At 39.2% G+C, this 20086-nt stretch overlaps 1 protein-coding gene across 1 annotated transcript in view; it reads left to right on the top strand.

The window, feature by feature from the left end:
• TDRD9 (tudor domain containing 9) overlaps positions 1-20086 on the top strand; it is a 680447-nt gene that overhangs the window by 555457 nt on the left and 104904 nt on the right. The window contains exon 15 of the mRNA XM_053706205.1: positions 17947-18036. Within this exon, the coding sequence (XP_053562180.1) occupies positions 17947-18036 (90 nt within the window). The remainder of the gene's footprint in view (positions 1-17946; positions 18037-20086) is intronic.

Here is a 20086-nt window from a genome sequence, read left to right as displayed (position 1 = left end):
ATTTAATTTGGGCAATATCACACTAGTGGTTTATATTAGTTGTCAGGGGGAAACTTGTAGATGAAGGAAGTGAACACAACCAATCCCTTATTACAGCCATTTACATTCCAGTGATTAACAATTAGGTGGAGGACTTTGTAAGTCATCCAATGCTTTCATACAGAAAAGTGGTTCCTGAATCATCCAGTGTTTAACCCGATTGTGGCTCACTGGGGCCTACCAGACATAGATCTCATGGCCTCTTGCTTCAATCACAAGTTGTAATGTTGCTGTACTAGGGTGATAGCCAGAAGGGAGCATTGGTCATTCTGATTGCTCCAGCTTGGACTTGCAGGACTTGCCCACTATGGTGTCTTCTTCTCAGATAGGACCTTCTGTCGCAGGGCCCCTTTTTATCAAGACCTTTGGACACTGGCTTTGACCGCATGGCAACTGAAAGGCTAATTTTGGCCAACAAAGAGTTGTCTGATAATGTTAATTCAGGCTTGAAATCTTATGACTTGATGTGTCTAACACACAGATGTGGACGACTTTTTTACCCTGGTTGCAGCTAGAGGTTTCTGTTGGCAATCTTTCCAAATTTCCTGGGTATCAGTTTTTCCAAGGTGATTTTTACAAAGATTTGTCTGCTAGTTCTCTAAAGGGTCAGATTTTTGCTTGTTGGCTTTGATTTACTTAAAGCCGGGCATTGACCTGACTACTCCTCCTTGGACCCTAAATTTAGTGTTGAGGGTACTTCAAGCCCCTCTTATGAATGGTGTGGATCAGTGTTCATTTTGAAGGCAAATTTCGATTTAGTTTTACTCTTTTGACTAAAATGCCATTTTAGTTTTAGTCATATTTTAGTCACCTGAATCGTTTTAGTTTTAGTCTAGTTTTAGTCGACTGAATTTCCAGTAGATTTTAGTCGACTAAAATCTAAGGGTTTTATTTAAAGTGTAATGCATTATTTAAGCATTTCTCTATAATTTGCAAACTGATTATATATTCCAGGAGTAAACATAACACCTGTTATGGTATTAAAGTTTAAACATGCAATACAGACACAGATTTAGCCGTTGTGCTATATAACATCTTTATTAAAATTAAATTGAAATAAAACCAAGTTTCATAAACAAACTGAAGTGCAACTTTAAAATATAAAAAAACAAAACTGTATTGGCTGTATTGCACATATTACCCAATATAAAAACTTTAACAGTTCTCTGTTAATAATTAAAACAAGTATCAAGTAGCTCAACACAACAAAAAGTTTCTGCAGCTAGCACAGCATTACTTAAACCCATACTTGTGGGTCATGCTTATTTCTATAGGAAGAATCAATTGATTGTTCACAGATTCGAAAAGTTTGCGGACAAGGTTCTCAAGTTGAAAAAGCTTTGCAAAGAATGGGCAGCGTACCAAGGCTGCCCCGTTACATTAATACATTGAGCCCATAATTGTTATCCTGGAAGGTTTTCTTCATGTTGGCCACTTTTTTCTTTGTCTTGTAAACCTCCTTTGCTTATTTTTTTTATGAGTATAGGGCAATTTTGCGAATGAGTTATTCTTTCTTGCCTTAGTGGATTTCTTCAGAAACTATTACCCAGATTACTAGAGAATTGCAAAATTGCTGTTCCATACAGACAATATGAGTCTTTAGCCAGCAGAGACAATTCAGAAATTCTTTGGATCATTTTACCAGGGCAACTTTTGAGGAATGGAGCCAGGAGCATCACGCTCTGAACTCTGTCAAAATGCTGTTCAAAAAAAATTGATGTTCAACAGGAGCATCTGCAGAGTTTGAAAATAAAATATGTGATTGCGTTGAATTTCTTTTTTCATCTTCTTTTTTTTTCCACCAAAAAATTTTGTACTGGTTTGTATTTGTCATTTCTAAGTATTAGCTATGGTAGGCAATCGTCTTTTAGGTGCCTTTTATGGTGCTCTGGACTTAAAAAGGGATCCTAGTAACCCATTTTAAGCACTACTGTGGGAAAAGTAATCAGACTCTTGAAAAAGAAGAGGCCTCTCTTTCTCCATCACAGCAAGTATTACCTGATAGAATCATAGGCATATGTAACTGTTATAGATTTACGTAACAATATTTTTGATTGATGGAATTATGAATATTAATAATCAATCATAAAATTATTGTCAGCAATATCTCCAATTAATATAGCAGAATCTTGTAAGATGTTAAATCTCTGCAGTGTATTCCAAAATGCTATTGAGATATCTAGAAATTATGATGATAAAATTATAAAAATTAATAATTTTTTTTATTATTATTAATTTATTTTTTTAATAAAATTTTTATTGAGACATATGCAAAGATAGTACAATAATAAGACCACTGAACAGAAGTGGTAAACATAAACCATATGTATTCAAACAATATATGAATTACAAAAGAGGTATATTCAGACCAATTCCAGGTTAAGAATCTGTCTATCAATCGTCTTGGGGTAACGACAATGGTCTATATGGTAAATCAAAAAGGTCTCATTTTCTTATTATAAGGGAAAATTGTATGAAGTGTGGTCGCATTGAGTAGTTATGTCGGTAATATATATGAGTGCGTTTAAATATTAGTAATAGATCTATATAGTCATCATATTAGTGTGAATGCTGCTATGGTATATGATTCGGAAAGGGGGGGAAGAAGAGAAAAAAAGAGGGGGGGTAGGGGTATGGGGAGCCATACAGGTTGATGGGGGAGTTATACCGGCGAAAGGGTCTAAGTGGGTAGGCTAGTAAGGCGGGTTGTTTCCCAGTTCGGGAATTTCGAAAGCCAAGGGGACCAGATTTCGTAGGAGGAGTCAACTTTGTCTAGGACTCTGTATGAGTATTGTTCCATTTGCCCAAAATACTGGACTATGGATAATACTTGATAGGGGTGGGGGTTTCTCTTTCTTCCAACATCTAGCTATTGCCAACTTCATGGCCATGAAGATGTAGATCGCAAGGGCTTCATTTGGGGGATTATGGTTTAACATCTTCATATGGAGTAAGAATATCTCTGGGGTGAACTGTATGGTAAATCCGAGCGTACGGAGAAGAGTATAAACTTTTTCCCAGAGTGGTTGAATAATTGGGCAGGACCACCAGATATGTTGTGCAGTACCTGTTAGTCCGCTTTTCCTCCAGCACTCAGAAGTGTGTGTATTGTAAATCCTGTGCAATGTGGCTGGGACCAGGTGCCAGCGGATTAGAATTTTATAATGGAGCTCCCAAAGGGTAGCACAGTGTAGTAGTTTTTTTGTTACCATAATCCTAGAGTTCCAGATATCGACACCAGCGGTGAAACCCAAATCTCTCTCCCAGGCAGCATGCTGTGGAATTCCATGGGAAGTTTGTGCGTTAATAAGTAGGTTGTAGTGTAGGGAGAGGGGGTGTGAGATGTTAGAAGCTCGTTGACATAAAAATTCCCATGGTGATAATTGCCTGAGTGCTTTCTTTGGATATCCCCATGTGCGTAATAGTGTGCTCAGACGATATGTCTCAAAGTTAAGACTCGGCGGGATATGAAATTTAGTGCATAAATTAGGGTGAGAAAGCCATGTGTCGTTGTCATAAAAGTCCGTCACTAATAGGATCTGTCTATTGCGCCATGCTTTAGGGTGGGAGTCCGGTAAACAGAAAAGTGCACCCGAAATGGTAAGTACAGGTGACTGGTGAGGAGATATAGCTGGGTTATGTCTAATTTGATCCCAGAATTGGAAGGCATGTTTGAATATTAAATGTATGTCATTCAAAGATTGTCTATGATGGATAGGAATCCAAAGAAGATCTGAGAGGGAAACTGTGGGGGGTAATAGCGCTGACTCTACAATGTACCATCCCGCGAGTCACTCCGTGTTATTCCAACCCAGTAAATGTGAGAGTCTGGCAGAATTATAATAGGTGATGAGGTTTGGTAAGGCCAGACCGCCCTGTTCAACTGGTTTCTCAAGAGTTCGTCTAGATGTTCTGGGTCTCCTATCTTTCCATACATAAATAGTTACCAGGCTCTGTAGCCTACTTAGGGTAGACCTCGGAACATTGTACGGTATGGATCGAAAAAAGTATGATATCTTAGGGAGAAATTACATCTTGATCGCAGTAATGCAACCAGTCCAAGAGATTTCTTGGAATTCCCAAGTATTCTAGGAGTCTGTGTAGTTTTGAGCCACTGTTGTAGAAGGGTCAGGGCTAAGGTAGATCCCTAGTATCTTAAGGGAAGATGTGTTCCAGTGAAACTGGTATTTTCTTTGCAGGAGTGTGAGATCACTGGGTGATATATGAATAGGGAGAGCTTCTGTCTTTGTAATGTTAAGTTTATAGTAGCTTAGTTTGCCAAATTCCTTAATGATCCTGAAGACTGAGGGTAGGGACTCTTTAGGCGAAGTTAGCATAAGGGTGATATCATCTGCATACAGCGAAATTGTATGCACGTGTGCTCCAACGAGGAGCCCTGTAGTTCGAGAGTCCTTTGTGATACTTTGGGCTAAGGGCTCAATGGCCAAGGCAAACAGGAGAGGCGACAGTGGGCATCCTTGTCTGGTGCCGTTGGTTATGGGGAATGGGAGAGACTGGAATCCGACCCCTCAGACTCTGGCCGAGGGGTGTGAATAGAGAGCCTTAACAGCCAGGATAAAGGAATCAGGGATTCAAAGCCTCCCCATTACTTTCCACAAATATTCCCATCTGACCCTGTCAAACGCCTTTTCAGCGTCCAATAAAAATTAATATTTAATCTTGAAATTAAATTAATTTCTAAGTTCTGACCAGTTAATCTTTATATACACATTAATTATATGTATGCAGAAAATAGGGTATTGGTTATGAACAAATATACAGTATATGTCTATTTGTTATAATATTCTATATAAAGCAAGTTATAGAGATATTTAGATTATTTACTGTTTAATTAAATGACCTCTACTTCTGTATATGGAAACAATATAATCTATGAATTTACCTCAACTCAAAATGAATTAAACATCAAATATTACTATTAAACTTTGCAAGAACAATGTGTAATTAGCCAGCAACACTAGTCCAATGCCAAAATATGGATTACTAACTTAACAATGCTTAGTTAACAACAACCAGAGATTTAACCACAATAATAAATGCAATTTTTAAAATATATCACAGTAGCTCCAGATTAATTTATGACTTCAAAATACTAAAATCCTTCCTTCTTCATAGTAAATTGCCTAATGCTAGATATGATTATTTATTTTACAAAATACGATGAGTCCACGGATTTCATCCTTACTTGTGGGATATCGCCTCCTGGTCAGCAGGAGGAGGCAAAGAGCACCACAGCAGAACTGTATATATAGCTCCTCCCTTCCCTCCCATTCCAGTCATTCTCTTTGCCTGTGTTAGTGATAGGAAGAGGCAAAGTGAGGTGTTAGTTTAGATTCTTCAATCAAGAGTTCATTATTTTTAAAATGGCACCAGTGAGTGCTATTTTACTATAGGGTGTAGCCGTATTCCTTGTCAGCCTCTAGAGTAGAGCTACAGGTGGCTTTTGAGCAATGGGAACTGGTGGGGCTAAACCCTCACTGCGCCTCCCATATTAGTGCTGCCCTTTGTATACTGATGGTCTTAGCAGATATTAACTAAGGCCCTTTTGTGTCTGCAGAGCTGCCGGAGGGAGAAGACCTCTTGATCCTGTGGGACTTCTCATGCTGTTGATCAGCACAGTGCAGTATTTTGCTTTCTGGGACACTGGCTACCTCAGAATGGACTGTGTACTTCTGATCCATTTGGGGAAGAGCTCTCTGAGAAGTGGGGCTGATTTCTCTAACAGTGTGTGTGAGACAACCGACACAAGGTCTAAATATGGGGCTAATATTTTTAGTAATGGCCTAATGTAGTGTTAAGTGCTATATAGGTCACTACTATATGGGGCTTATACGTTTTGACGCTGGGAGATTCAGAGTGTTTTACCGGAGTCGTACTATAGGACTCGGGTTTATGGTTTACGGCTGGGTTTGTGGATCCGGTTTTCTGTTTGTTAGAAGCGGCTCAGGAGAAGAGGACTCACGGGTGGAAGGTGAATCTGGAAAAGAGTTCACTAGTTCCACAGACAAGGGTTCCTTTCTTGGGAACTCTAATCGACTCTCTATCCATGAAAATCTTTTTGACGGAGGTCAGAAAATTAAAGATTCTGAATACATGCCGAGCACTTCAGACCAATCCTCGGCCGTCAGTGGCTCAGTGCATGGAGGTAATTGGATTGATGGTCTCCTCAAATAAATCTAGATCAGGAGACACGGGACTCTCTTCTATGGTGGTTGTCGCTGGATCATCTATCCCAGGGAACATGCTTCCGCAGACCCTCATGGGTGGTAGTGACAACAGATGCCAGCCGGATGGGGAGCTGTCTGGAACTCCCTGAGGGCACAGGGTCTATGGACTCGAACGGAGTCTCTCCTTCCCATCAATATCTTAGAGTTGAGAGCAATATTCAATGCGCTTCAGGCTTTGCCTCAGTTGGCTTCGGCCAAGTTCATCAGATTCCAGTCGGACAACATTACAACTGTAGCTTACATCAATCATCAGGGAGGAACAAGGAGTTCCTTGGCTATGACAGAAGTAGCCAAAATAATTAAGTGGGCGGAATCTCACTCTTGTTATCTGTCAGCGATCCACATCCCAGGTTTGGAAGACTTTCTGAGCAAACAGACTTTTTATCCGGGAGAATGGGAACTCCATCCGGAAGTATTTGCCAAATTCTCAGATGGGGCAGGCCGGAGTTGGATCTTATGGCGTCTTGTCAGAATGCCAAGCTTCCGAGATACAGGTCCAGGGATCCCCAGGCCGAGCTGATAGATGCCTTGGCAGTACCTTGATCTTTCAACCTAGCTTATGTCTTCCCTCCATTTGCTCTCCTTCCCCGGGTGATTGCTCGAGTCAAACAGGAGAGGGCATCAGTGATCCTCATCGCTTCTGCGTGGCCTCGCAGGACTTGGTATGCCGACCTGGTGGACATGTCATCTCAGCCACCATGGAAGCTTCCATTGAGGACAGACCTTCTCATTCAGGGACCGTTCCTTCATCCGAATCTAGTTTCTCTACAGCTAACTGCTTGGAGATTGAACGCTTGATTTTATCTAAGCGAGGGTTTTCTGATTCAGTCATAGATACCTTGATTCAGGCACAAAAGCCTGTTACTAGAAAGATTTACCATAAATTATGGCGTAAATATCTTTATTGGTGCAAATCCTAGGGCTACTCATGGAGTAGGGTTAGGATTCCCAGGATTTTGTATTTTCTCCAAGAAGGATTGGAGAAGGGGTTGTCAGCAAGTTCCTTAAAGGGACAGATTTCTGCTTTATCTGTTTTGTTACACAAGCGTCTGGCAGATGTTCCAAATGTTCAATCTTTTTGTCAGGCTCTGACTAGAATCAGGCCTGTGTTTAGACCAATTATTCCTCCTTGGAGTTTGAATTTAGTTCTTACAGTTCTTCAAGGGGTTCCGTTTGAACCCATGCATTCCATAGATATTAAGTTATTATCTTGGAAAGTTTTATTTTTGGTTGCTATTTCTTCTGCTCGCAGAGTATCTGAGCTTTCTACATTACAATGTGGTTCTCCTTATCTTATTTTTCATTCGGATAAGGTGGTGTTACGTACCAAACCCGGTTTTCTTCCTAAGGTTGTGTCAGGTTAGGAAATGTCCAGAAGAAGACCCAAATGCTAGGGCGAACTTAAACAACACCCTTGCACTCTGAGTTTAATCCAGGATGTGACCACACGACAACCTCTAAAAAACAATATACTCACGATATGGAGCAGAGTTAGCCTGAGTCCAAAGTAATTCAGGATATCAGCCAAATAGACTTCTGAGTAAGGAACTGGAACTCAGACAGAGGAAGGGTAAAACAAGAAACAGTTAATAATGCAGGAGTAGGTAACTTGTTATCAGGCAGTTTGAGGGTTAACACTGTGTAGTCAGTCCTTGCAGAGTTTGGCAACATGTTATCAGGCAGTTTGAGGGTTAATACTGAATAGTCAGTACTTGCAGAGATTGGCAACAGGTTAACATGCAGTTTGAGGGTTAATACTGAATAACATGCAGTTTGAGAGTTTCACAGAATAAACAGTACTTGCAGTGTTTGGCAACAGGATATAAAGCAGTTTGAAGGTTTACACTGAATAAACAGTATTTGCAGAGGTTGGCAACAGGTAAACATGCAGTTTGAGAGTTTCACAGAATGAACAGTACTTGCAGTGTTTGGCAACAGGATATCAAGCAGTTTGAAGGTTACACTGAATAAACTGTACTTGCAGAGTTTGGAAACAGGTTAACATGCAGTTTGAGAGTTTCACAGAATGAACAGTACTTGCAGTGTTTGGCAACAGGATATCAAGCAGTTTGAAGGTTACACTGAATAAACTGTACTTGCAGTGTTTGGCAACAGGTTATCAGGAAGTTTGAGAGTTTGGCAACAGGAAATCAGCAGTTAGAGAGTTTCCACAGCAGAGTCCTCATATGTGCCACAAAGAGAAATAAACAAACGGGCACTGAAGAAACAGGAAGCCCGGAATAAAAAGCCTGATAGTGACATCATCAGGAAGGGGCAGCTCAGACTACCTGCCAATCAAGCACACAGAGAGGACAGCTGGAGCTTCCCAGCGGTCGAGCGTGACAGGTCTCAAATAAAAATATTAATCAGGAAATTATTGTTCCTTCCTTGTGTCCTAATCCTTCTTCTAAGAAGGAGCGGCTGTTACATAATTTGGACATGGTCCGTGCTTTCAAGTTTTACTTACAGGTAACTAAGGATTTTCGTCAATCGTCTTCCCTGTTTGTTGTGTTTTCTGGGAAGCGTTAGGGGTCAGAAAGCTACGGCTACCTCTCTCTCATTTTGTCTGAAGAGTATCATCCGTTTTGCATATGAGACTGCTGGACAGCAGCCTCCTGATCGAATTACGGCTCATTCCACTAGGGCTATGGCTTCCTCATGGGCATTCAAAAATTATGCTTCAGTTGAACAGATTTGCAAAGCTGCAACTTGGTCTTCTCTTCACACTTTTTCCAAATTTTCCAAATTTGATACTTTTGCCTCAGCTGAGGCTGTTTTTGGGAGGAAAGTTCTTCAAGCAGTGGTGCCTTCTGTTTAGGTTTCCTGTCTTGTCCCTCCCTTTTCATCCCTGTACTATAGCTTTGGTATTGTATCCCACAAGTAAGGATGAAATCCGTGGACTCATCGTATCTTGTAAAAGAAAAGGAAATTTATTCTTACCTGATAAATTTGTTTCTTTTACGATACGATGAGTCCACGGCCCACCCTGTTTTTATGAGACAGGTCTTTAAATTTGTTAAACTTCAGTCACCTCTGCACCTTGGCTTTTCCTTTCTCTTCCTAACTTCGGTCGAATGACTGGAGTGGGAAGGAAGGGAGAAGCTATATATACAGCTCTGCTGTGGTGCTCTTTGCCTCCTCCTGCTGATCAGGAGGCGATATCCCACAAGTAAGGATGAAATCCGTGGACTCATCGTATCGTAAAAGAAACAAATTTATCAGGTAAGAATAAATTTCCTTTTATAGTCTACACAGGTTTATGACATGAATTATAACTATAAATTACACCTTTAAATACAGCTTCAATTAAACTATCGCTATAAAGAATATTTACTTTAAACTTTGCTAAAAACTTTTAAAATTATTAGCCCGTGATACTATACCAGTTACCAATATTTGAGAGTTCAGTCCTCAATCAGAAGAGAGGTATTGCGCAAATCTGGAGGTGAATAGTAGGCCCAATTTTGTTTGCTCTTTCTTGTATAAAGAGAGTTTCCCAAACAGTTACCTCGCAAAGACTATATATATCCAAGGCAGCAGGTCAGTCAGCAAGGCAAAGTAAGCAGCATGAGCCCCCTTCACTTCCTGTGCAAAAAACTGAATCTGTGATAAAATCCCACCTTAATTTCTAATCATCCAATGAAATTATGAGTACCCCCTCTGAGTGTAAACTTAGCTCTCATTGACCCTGGGCTGCAATTCTCGTCATGGCACATTTCTTAATAATGTTTAAGAGTATGGACTCATATCTATGATTATATTCATAGGACCGCTTATTTAGTATGTATTCATTCCTAAACCTCATTTGTACATAATATGTCTGAAAAACAAATGTTGTTGAGCATATATTTTAAATAGGGCAATACAGCTGTTCATTTAATATCAATATGTTGCACATCTATGGATATTACTTCATATTTAATATATTATATAAACCTTAGACACATCTCCCAAACTCACGAATATTATTTATACACAATACTGAGTACACAATAACTGAAAATTCATTTAAAACCTTGATTTGATGATTTAAACTTACACAGAATTAAGAGACTTTAAAATTTCAACTCTTAGGCTTTCAACTTCCCCCATACCATCAAGGGCATTTGGAGCTGACATAAAGTCTGGGGTTTGTGTATTGAAACTCAGTGTGTTCTAACTTGCACTGAAGTGTGAATGGTTACATTTGCTGTCCATTCAGAAATCTTGCTAGCTTCAAAGAACTGATCACTTGTAGACTGTCTATGTCACTACAGGTGTCTATGATGAACTAACTCTTTAGGCAGGAAGCTCCTTATATAGGCATTCAAACCTGAGAGTGCCCAATCTGATAAGGTCTCTTTGAAGTGTGTATAGTTGAGACATTCTGCTCTGTGAAGTGTATCTTACTCAGTAAGGGGGGGGGGGTTTGTGTCACCCCCCTCAGTCATTTACAAATGGTCAAATCACTTTTTGTCACAACAACTTTTATATGGGTGCAATATTTATCAGTATGATGGTGTATGTGTGTATATATATATATATATATATATATATATATATATAAAATATCACTCGGCTATACCCTGATATAACAAAATCAGTGGAGGTGGGATATCCCCTATGATGCTCCCTCATTATACATAGACAGCTTTGAGATCCCTTAGAGAATGTGAATTACAGCACTTTTTATAGCTTATTGCTGTTTTAATTTTACTTAGTTTGTTCATATTTTTGTATGATAAACGTTTTTTTCATACTCTTTCATTGTTTAAATGAGTGCAGTCAAATATATATTTCTTCTTCACAACTTTGGCTCTGGAAATTTAATTAAACCGGCTGTGGGATTAAACAATAAGGACTCTGGCGGGCAGGAACCCCTGGCGGTATTCCGCGTTGCACGTGAGCACTATTTTATGCTTGCGTTCAACACCGCCTCCCCCTGCACAGCTAATCACGCGCAGGCAGGAGCTGTCAATCTCCCCCCCCGGTCGGACGCGACTGAGGAGATTGAGAGGTGGAGAAGAGGCTAGGAAGCAGCGGTCTGAGCCATTAGAGATGCCTTTTTGCTGTGTACTATAACAAACCTGAATGAGTTTTAATATGTATATTAAGTAAAGCAAGATTGTATGTATGTAAAAAAAAAACTTTAACCAAACTGCTTGGGAAAAAGTTTGGATTATTTGTATTCATACATCTGGGGTTTGTTGTTTTCTCTTGTTCAGAGGACAATTGCTTTGTATATTTGAGGCTGGACTGTCATTTGGCAGGATCAGACTAAAATGCTACAGGATATTTCTCCTCTGTGAAAGGCATAGTGTGCTAAAAGAGACTGTACCCCGAGTACTTAGTAGCACTGGCCTTATGAACCAGCACGGAAGTTTTTCTAGCTTTTGTTCTGTCTCAGTTGAGTGTCTCTCACTATTTTCTTTTTTTGTATGCAAATTGCACTTGGGTCTCCCTATGAGTAAAATGGGAAACAGACGGGGACTCCTTGCACACATGCCATAGAGAGATGCAACTGCACCTCACTGGTTAGACCCAAAGAGGCCGAAACGTATTTCTGTTTTTTTTTTCCTCTTAATTACAGGAGAATTGTCTGGTATTTCCGGGCCGGACTGTCATTTGGCAGGATCAGACTGATATTCTACAGGATATTTTTTTTGTGTGAAAGGTATAGTGTGCTATAAGAGACTGCACCCTGAGTGACACTGGCCTTATGAACAAGCACAGAAGTTTTTCTAGATTTTGTTCTGTCTTATTTGAGTGTGTCACTATATTTTATATATATATATATATATATATATATATACACATGTAAAGAATTCGTTATCCAAACTGCTTGGGACTAGAAAAGGTTTGGATTTTGGAATATTCGTATCTGTAAAATGGGACAGTATGGAGTTGGGATGGGACCAAGTGTTATTAACAATACCTTATGTAATTAACTAGAAATAGGGAAAATGCTGTCAGTCTTGGTAAGTCTAAAGTCACAGCTATAGTGTATCTTTGAGAGCGCTCTTATGCAGATATCAGTAAACAAACCAAGTGGTATGGTGCACTAAACGTGGTGCTATCTGTGACAGCTGAGCAGACATACATTATTAGTCTCAGTCTAACAATGCGCTGTCTTGTTAAGTTACAAAGTGATTTACCGGCAATGTGTAAGTTCAAAGTAAATGTAAAGCGTACCTCTGAATCCACACAGGGATTATAAAGTGCCAAAGAGTGGCGTGCTGTACTGGTATTACCTTGCCAGAGGGAATCCGCTCGGGGATCATCAAATGCCAAAAGATGGTGTGCTGTGCAGGTATAGCCTTACCAGAGGGTCCCAGGGTATAAGGAGTATCGACTCTGCGATACAACGTAGTGAGTCTCATAGGCGCTCTGTGGTCCGTCTGTTAGATCCTCAAAGAACAGCTCCGTGGCGAGGCCCTGCCTTCTGGGCGAGATTTCACAGAGGTACAACTGGAGTGCACTAGTAACGTAATTGGGGTTGTCTCACAGCAGATTGAGATATAAATGTGGTTTTTCCATGCTGTCTCCCATGCCCCACTATTCCTTTTCTTGATTATATGTTTATTTATTTATGACACATATATATATATTTGCATTTTTTCACCATGTTTATATTGCAGTTCACTATATACAATGTATTATTATTTTTTTATTGAGTAGTTTATATGTCATATTCTTTATTTGTTATTCCTACTTTATGCCTGATGTGTTATTATTTTACACTTAGGGTAACAGAGTCTGTATGTGACAATTAGGGATGCACCGAAATTTCGGCCACCGAAATTTTCGGCCGAAAATGGGCCTATCCCATTTCGGCCGAAAGAGGGGAAAATCGGCCGAAAATTGCATCTTCTATGTAAAAGTAAATTAACCCTTATGCCCCACGAAATCATCCCCTGGCAGACAGATATTTATCCCCCAAAGTGTCCTCCCCCGTGCCTCACCGACCGCTATAACCAGTTGCAAGCTGATCCTAAATTTAGCCCCGTGTGGCTGGGTTATTTCCAGGCCATATTCAAATGAACTACATGCCCCAGAATGCCTCGCGGTTAGAGGGGGTGCGGCACTGTGGGCTGGGCTGTTCACTCCCTGTCTTGAAGCAGAGCAGAGCGGCATGAGAAGGAACTTGCCGTGTCAGGTGACTTTTATGATACTTGCCTGTAGAGCCGTATAGTTACTTGTGGATCCTCCGGTCAGTGAGTGTGTGAAAGGCTAATACGTATATTTACCCGTATCTGGCTCCCTGTCTAACTGTGATTTTATTTGAAAAAGCAGCTCATTGAGTCCTGCAGGATAAGCTGCTTTTTCAAATAAAGTCACGATTAGACAGGGAGCCAGATAAGGGTAAATATATGTATGAGCCTTTCACACATTCACTGACAGGACGATCCGTTACAAGTAACTATATGGCTCTGCAGGCAAGTGTCATAAATTTCACCTGACACGGCAAGATTAGGAGACTTCTGTGTAAACAGAGCGGGCTGCAGCGTGGTGTCATTACAAGCAGCTGTCCCCTCCTCCTCCTTAGAACTGCATAACGAGCTGTTTGCCAGATAAGAGTGAATATAAACATGTAGGAGCCGTTTGCACACTGACAGAACTGTAATTGTTTGGGCTACAATCCACAAGCAGTACACTTGTAATACCATCTCCTGCATTCCTCTGTGTGCCTCAGTCCCATGTCTTAATTCTTAACCCCATGCTGCCTGCTGATTTAGGATTGTGTCAAAATGTTCAAAAGTATGTGTATAATATATATATATATATATATACTGTGTGTGTGTGTATATATATATATATATATATATATTATATATATATATTATATATTATATATATATATATATATATATAATATATATATATATAATATATATATATTATATATATATATATATATATATATATTATATATATATATATATATATATATATATATATATTATATATATATATTATATATATATATAATAAAAAGTCTTATATTAATAATAACATTATAGAAAAAAACTTTTAAAATAATTTGGTGGAAAAAGTCATTTTCGGTTTCGGTTTCGGTTTTCGGCCAAGGGCATCCTGCATTTTCGGTTTCGGTTTCGGTCTAGAATTTTCATTTCGGTGCATCCCTAGTGACAATCTTTATCTGTTTTGCGTGACACACAAAGATTTTACATCAAGTTTGTTTTTGCACCAATGATTGTTCTATATTGATCCCAGCATTGTTATTGGGTGATGCTTCTTTTTTAAGTCCTCACCTGGCGGACACCTGTGATCTCTGAAGCGCATCTGAGCATGCGTGAAACGCATCAGATCGTCCGCAACTGCCCTCTCACTGTTTATGTGCTACACCTCTAAGCTTGAATAAACTACCCGTTGTTTCTTGATTCCTCGCTTTTGTGCTTATGTAATTAAGGCAATATTTACATGTCATAATACAGCTTATACATGCAACCTAAAAGCTACTTTTATATCATTTTTAATACTTTTGTGTATAAAGTACCATCAGAAAGATAGTACAGTACTGTAATCAGAAAAGTAATATTTGTTGTTATAAATATAGACTATTTGCATTTTGGAACACATAAATCAAACCAAAGACACAGACAGAGAATATTGTGACTTCAGGCAGGGATGAATAGTTATTTTTGATAATAAGAATTTGGATTTTGGAATATATGAATATATATATATATATATATATATATATATTTTTGTAATATTGTGCCAGCACCACTAGTTTAGTAAATTTCACAGTTTAATATACTGAGATAAAATATCATGTGTCCTATATAGGACCACATTTCTCAGTATAGTGCACAGATAAGGGTATTTAATTAGTATACATATGAACAAGAGAACTCAGACCCTTATTTATCTAGCACCCAACTATTTCTGGAAAAATATATATGCTTATAAACAATGAAAGATTTAAGAATAAATAATACACATACTATTTGAGAGTGCGTTTTAAAGATTTATATATTGATTTCTGCATAACAATAATACATAAGCAGGACCCCTAAATAAGTAGAAAGTTCAAAGTCCACAACCCGGGTTGTTAGGTGGAAATTAATGAGCTAGTCCATTCATTTGACCAATATTGGTATTTTTATAAATGCCTAATTGTTGGCACATTTGTAGTCCCAATGATGGAAAACAACGTTAATGCAGGGACAGCACCATTAGTTATGTAACACTGACACTGTAGGTTTTTAAACTTGTATCTTCGTGCACCCAATGCAGATTATAACTGTATCATTAATAGCAGAAAAAAGTGGCAATTTTTCAATACCACATTAGACTTGCTTTGACAGTTCTGTGTTGCGTGTGGGGATATTATAAGACAGGTACCTGCTTCCTTGGTTGTTCCGTCAGTGACGTGTCATGGTTTCATATCTACCTGCTCGTTGTTTCCAATTTATCTTTTTTCAAACCGGTTTCGGGGATATCACCTTTCCTTTCAACTCCGTGCTTGCTTGGCTCTTTCTGTGCATCTGCACGCCTTGACTTGTACTGGAGTGTACTTTCGTTAGGAGGTCAGCTTTTTGGACGGTGCATCGCTGCTGCACCGCTCCAAACAAACAACTTTGCAGCTACGCGCGTTTCACCCGGACTGTCAAAGCAAGTCTAATGTGGTATTGAAAAATTGCCACTTTTTTCTGCTATTAATGATACAGTTATAATCTGCATTGGGTGCACGAAGATACAAGTTTAAAAACCTACAGTGTCAGTGTTACATAACTAATGGTGCTGTCCCTGCATTAACGTTGTTTTCCATCATTGGGACTACAAATGTGCCAACAATTAGGCATTTATAAAAATACCAATATTGGTCAAATGAATGGACTAGCTCATTAATTTCCACCTAACAACCCGGGTTGTGGACTTTGAACTTTCTACTTATTTAGGGGTCATGCTTATGTATTATTGTTATGCAGAAATCAATATATAAATCTTTAAAACGCACTCTCAAATAGTATGTGTATTATTTATTCTTAAATCTTTCATTGTTTATAAGCATATATATTTTTCCAGAAATAGTTGGGTGCTAGATAAATAAGGGTCTGAGTTCTCTTGTTCATATGTATATATATATATATATATATATATATATATATATATATATATATATATATATATATATATATATATATATATATATATTGGATATAAAGAGTCTACACACCCCTGTTAAAATGTCAGGTTTCTGTGATGTAAAAAAATGAGACAAAGATAAATCATTTCAGAACTTTTTCCACCTTTAATGTGACCTATAAACTGTATAACTCAATTGAAAAACAAACTGAAATTTTTTAGGTAGAGGGAAGAAAAAATATAAAAATAAAATATGGTTACATAAGTGTGCACACCGTTAAACTAATACTTTGTTGAAGCACCTATTGATTTTATTACAGCACTCAGTCTTCAGAGTCTATCAGCATGGCACATTTTGACTTGGCAAGATTTGCCCACAATTCTTTGCAAAAACACTCCAAATCTGTCAGATTGCGAGGGCATCTCCTGTGCACAGCCCTCTTCAGCTCACCCCACAGATTTTCAATCAGATTCAGGTCTGGGCTCTGGCTGGGCCATTCCAAAACTTTAATCTTCTTCTGGTGAAGCCATTCCTTTGTTGATTTGGATGTATGCTTTGGGTCGTTGTCATGCTGAAAGATGAAGTTCCTCTTCATGTTCAGCTTTCTAGCAGAAGCATGAAGGTTTTGTGCCAGTATTGACTGGTATTTGGAACTGTTCATAATTCCCTCTAGCTTAACTAAGGCCCCAGTTCCAGCTGAAGAAAAACAGCCCCAAAGCATGATGCTGCCACCACCATGCTTCACTGTGGGTATGGTGTTCTTTTGTTGATGTGCAGTGTTGTTTTTGTACCACACAGCCAGTACTTGACAGATATTCCTGCAGCTCCTTTAATGTTGCTGTAGGCCTCTTGGTAGCCTCCCAGACCAGTTTTCTCCTCGTCTTTTCATTAATTTTGGAGGGACGTCCAGTTCTTGGTAATGTCACTGTTGTGCCATATTTTCTCCACTTGATGATGACTGTCTTCACTGTGTTCCATGGTATATCTAATGCCTTGGAAATTCTTTTGTACCCTTCTCCTGACTGATACATTTTAACAATGAGATCCCTCTGATGCTTTGGAAGCTCTCTGTGGACCATGGCTTTTGCTGTGGGATGCGACTAAGACATTTTTAGGAAAGACCAACTAGAGCAGCTGAACTTTATTTGGGGTTAATCAGAGGCACTTTAAATTATGGCAGGTGTATGTTGACTCCTATTTAACTTGATTTTGAATGTGATTGTTTAATTCTGAACACAGCTACATCCCCAGTTATAAGAGGGTGTGCACACTTATGCAACCACATTATTTTTTTTTGTTTGTTTTCTTCCCTCCACCTAAAAGATTTCAGTTTGTTTTTCAATTGAGTTGTACAGTTTATATAGGTCACATTAAAGGTGGAAAAAGTTCTTAAATGATTTATCCTTGTCTCATTTTTTTTACATCACAGAGACCTGACATTTTAACAGGGGTGTGTAGACTTTTTATATCCACTGTATATATGTATATATATATATATATATATATATATATATATATATATAATCTATCACTCCATGTGCTAATTGCTTCTGATTTCTCTGCTAGGTTTTTTTTGTAGATTATGGAAACCGGTCAAAAGTTAAGTTAAATCTGTTGAGAGATATTCCAAGCTATCTTCTCGATCTCCCATTTCAGGTAAGAAACATATGTTTATACTTTAATGCATTAAAAAATATATATTTTTAAGCAATCATGTACTGAGCAATTTAAAAAGAAATGTCAGTTGAATACGTTATAAAATTAAAAAATAAGTTTAAAATTATATACATTGTGATAACTCAATATTGCCCAACTCAAAGCAGCAATCCTAATTGTTGCTCTACTTTTGTGATATAAGTAGTGATTAGGAAAATGAGAAAAAAGAAAAAACACGTGCTGATATTATTTTATTATCTGTATTTTAAACTCCATAACATTATAACATGCATCAAAGGGACAGTAAAGTAAAAACTTAAATGTTCATATTTCAGATAGTGCATGCAATTTTAACCCCTTCAGTACCAGGATTGAGTCTTGTTTTTTTTTATTTATCTGTCAAAACTATATATGTATATATATTTCCATCTAAAGAGGAGGAGAGTCCACGGCTTTATTCATTACTATTGGGAATTAAGAACCTGTGCACCAGGAGAAGGCAAAGACACCCCAGCCAAAGGCTTAAATACCTCCCCCACTTCCCTCATCCCCCAGTCATTCTTTGCCTTTCGTCACCAGAGGATGGCAGAGGAGTTTCGGAGTAGTCTCTTATGGAGGGTAGTACTCTTCGCATTGGGACTGGAGTTTTAAGCAGTCCTGTCAGCCTCTCAGTGAGAGCCTGGGCGAAAGTTAGAAACCATCCCGACTCATATTAACAGCTCCATAAGCAATCAGCATTGACTAGTTTCGCTGCCTGCTTTCTACACTCAAGTCCATGTCAGGAGCGAGGCTACTAACATTTCACACTTGAAGGGCCGTGTTCTTGTTCCACGGCGTAGATTCTGATAATATTGTTTAATTTTTTTATTAATAATAACATAGAAGACAGGTTCACAGTGTGGCGCCTTTTTTATCTTTACAGAATCAAGGGTTAATATTCCTGAAAGGGGGATTATTGAACGGGGGGGTTTATACATGATATTGTTTATTGTGTCATTGCTGCGTTATGTGCGAGATGAGGCTCTGGCAATGTGTGAAACTTTCAGGTTCTTGCGGGAATCTTGCGCAGCCCTTTTTGGCTCGCTTTTCCCTAGTGCAGGGGAGGTCCTGCCAGGCATTCCACGTGACTGGGTATGTCTATCCTTCTCTGTTGGTTTGTGGCGCAGGAGACATAGCGTTTTCTGTAGTCCGGGTCCTAGGAGGTGGTGAGTGCCCCTGCCATTGTTGGTATAATGGTGCCTTTTTTGTAAATTAAGTTATTCTACCCAAAAGCGCAAGCGATGGAGGACTCTGACACATTAGAGGGCTCTCCCTCCTTAACAAAGTCTCATTCCTGTGTTTATTGTGAGGAGGTTCTAGTAGATCAGCCTGCTCAACTATGTTCCACATGCCTTGATAAAGTTACAACATCTAAATGTAAACGGATGTCTAGTACTACTGAGCCGTCCACCTCTGAGGGTTCGTCGTCCCGGGAGGTGCATTCCCTACATTCATCTCTGATTGCACCTGTAGCGCCCCGGGGTCCAACCGTTACTCCTTCGGGAGAGATTCTTTGGCCGTCAGACTTTGGGGACCAACTGGAATTGGCGGTTTTGAAAGTGATCCATGCCTTACCACGTTCTGCTAAGCACAAGCGTAGGGTTTATCATAGCGGCCCGGCCCAGGGTTTGTCCTTGCCGATGAAAGATCCAGAGGCTCTATACGATGACGACGCCCACTCTAAATCTTCGGAGGAGGCCCCTTCTGGGTCAGACTCTGGGTCATCTAAACCTCCGGCGGCGGAGGAGCCTGGTTATAGGTTTAGGGTGGAGAATTTGCGCTTTCTGCTACGGCAGGTGCTTACTACTCTGGAGGTTCCGGAACCTGCGATTCCTAAGCTTGACAAGGTATACGAGGACAGGGTAGTACCTCAGTCTTTCCTGGTTCCCGTTAAGATGGCTAATATTATTAAGAGCGAAAGGGAGCAATTAGGTTCTTCCTTTTCCCCTTCTTCCTTTAAAAAAATGTTCCCCATTCCGGACTCTCAGCTTGAGCTGTGGGGGACCCATCC

Source organism: Bombina bombina, chromosome 1 (assembly GCF_027579735.1).
Source record: "Bombina bombina isolate aBomBom1 chromosome 1, aBomBom1.pri, whole genome shotgun sequence".
NCBI lineage: Eukaryota > Metazoa > Chordata > Amphibia > Anura > Bombinatoridae > Bombina > Bombina bombina.
Note: the sequence above shows the minus strand (reverse complement) of the source record. Positions and strands in the feature narration are given on the sequence as shown.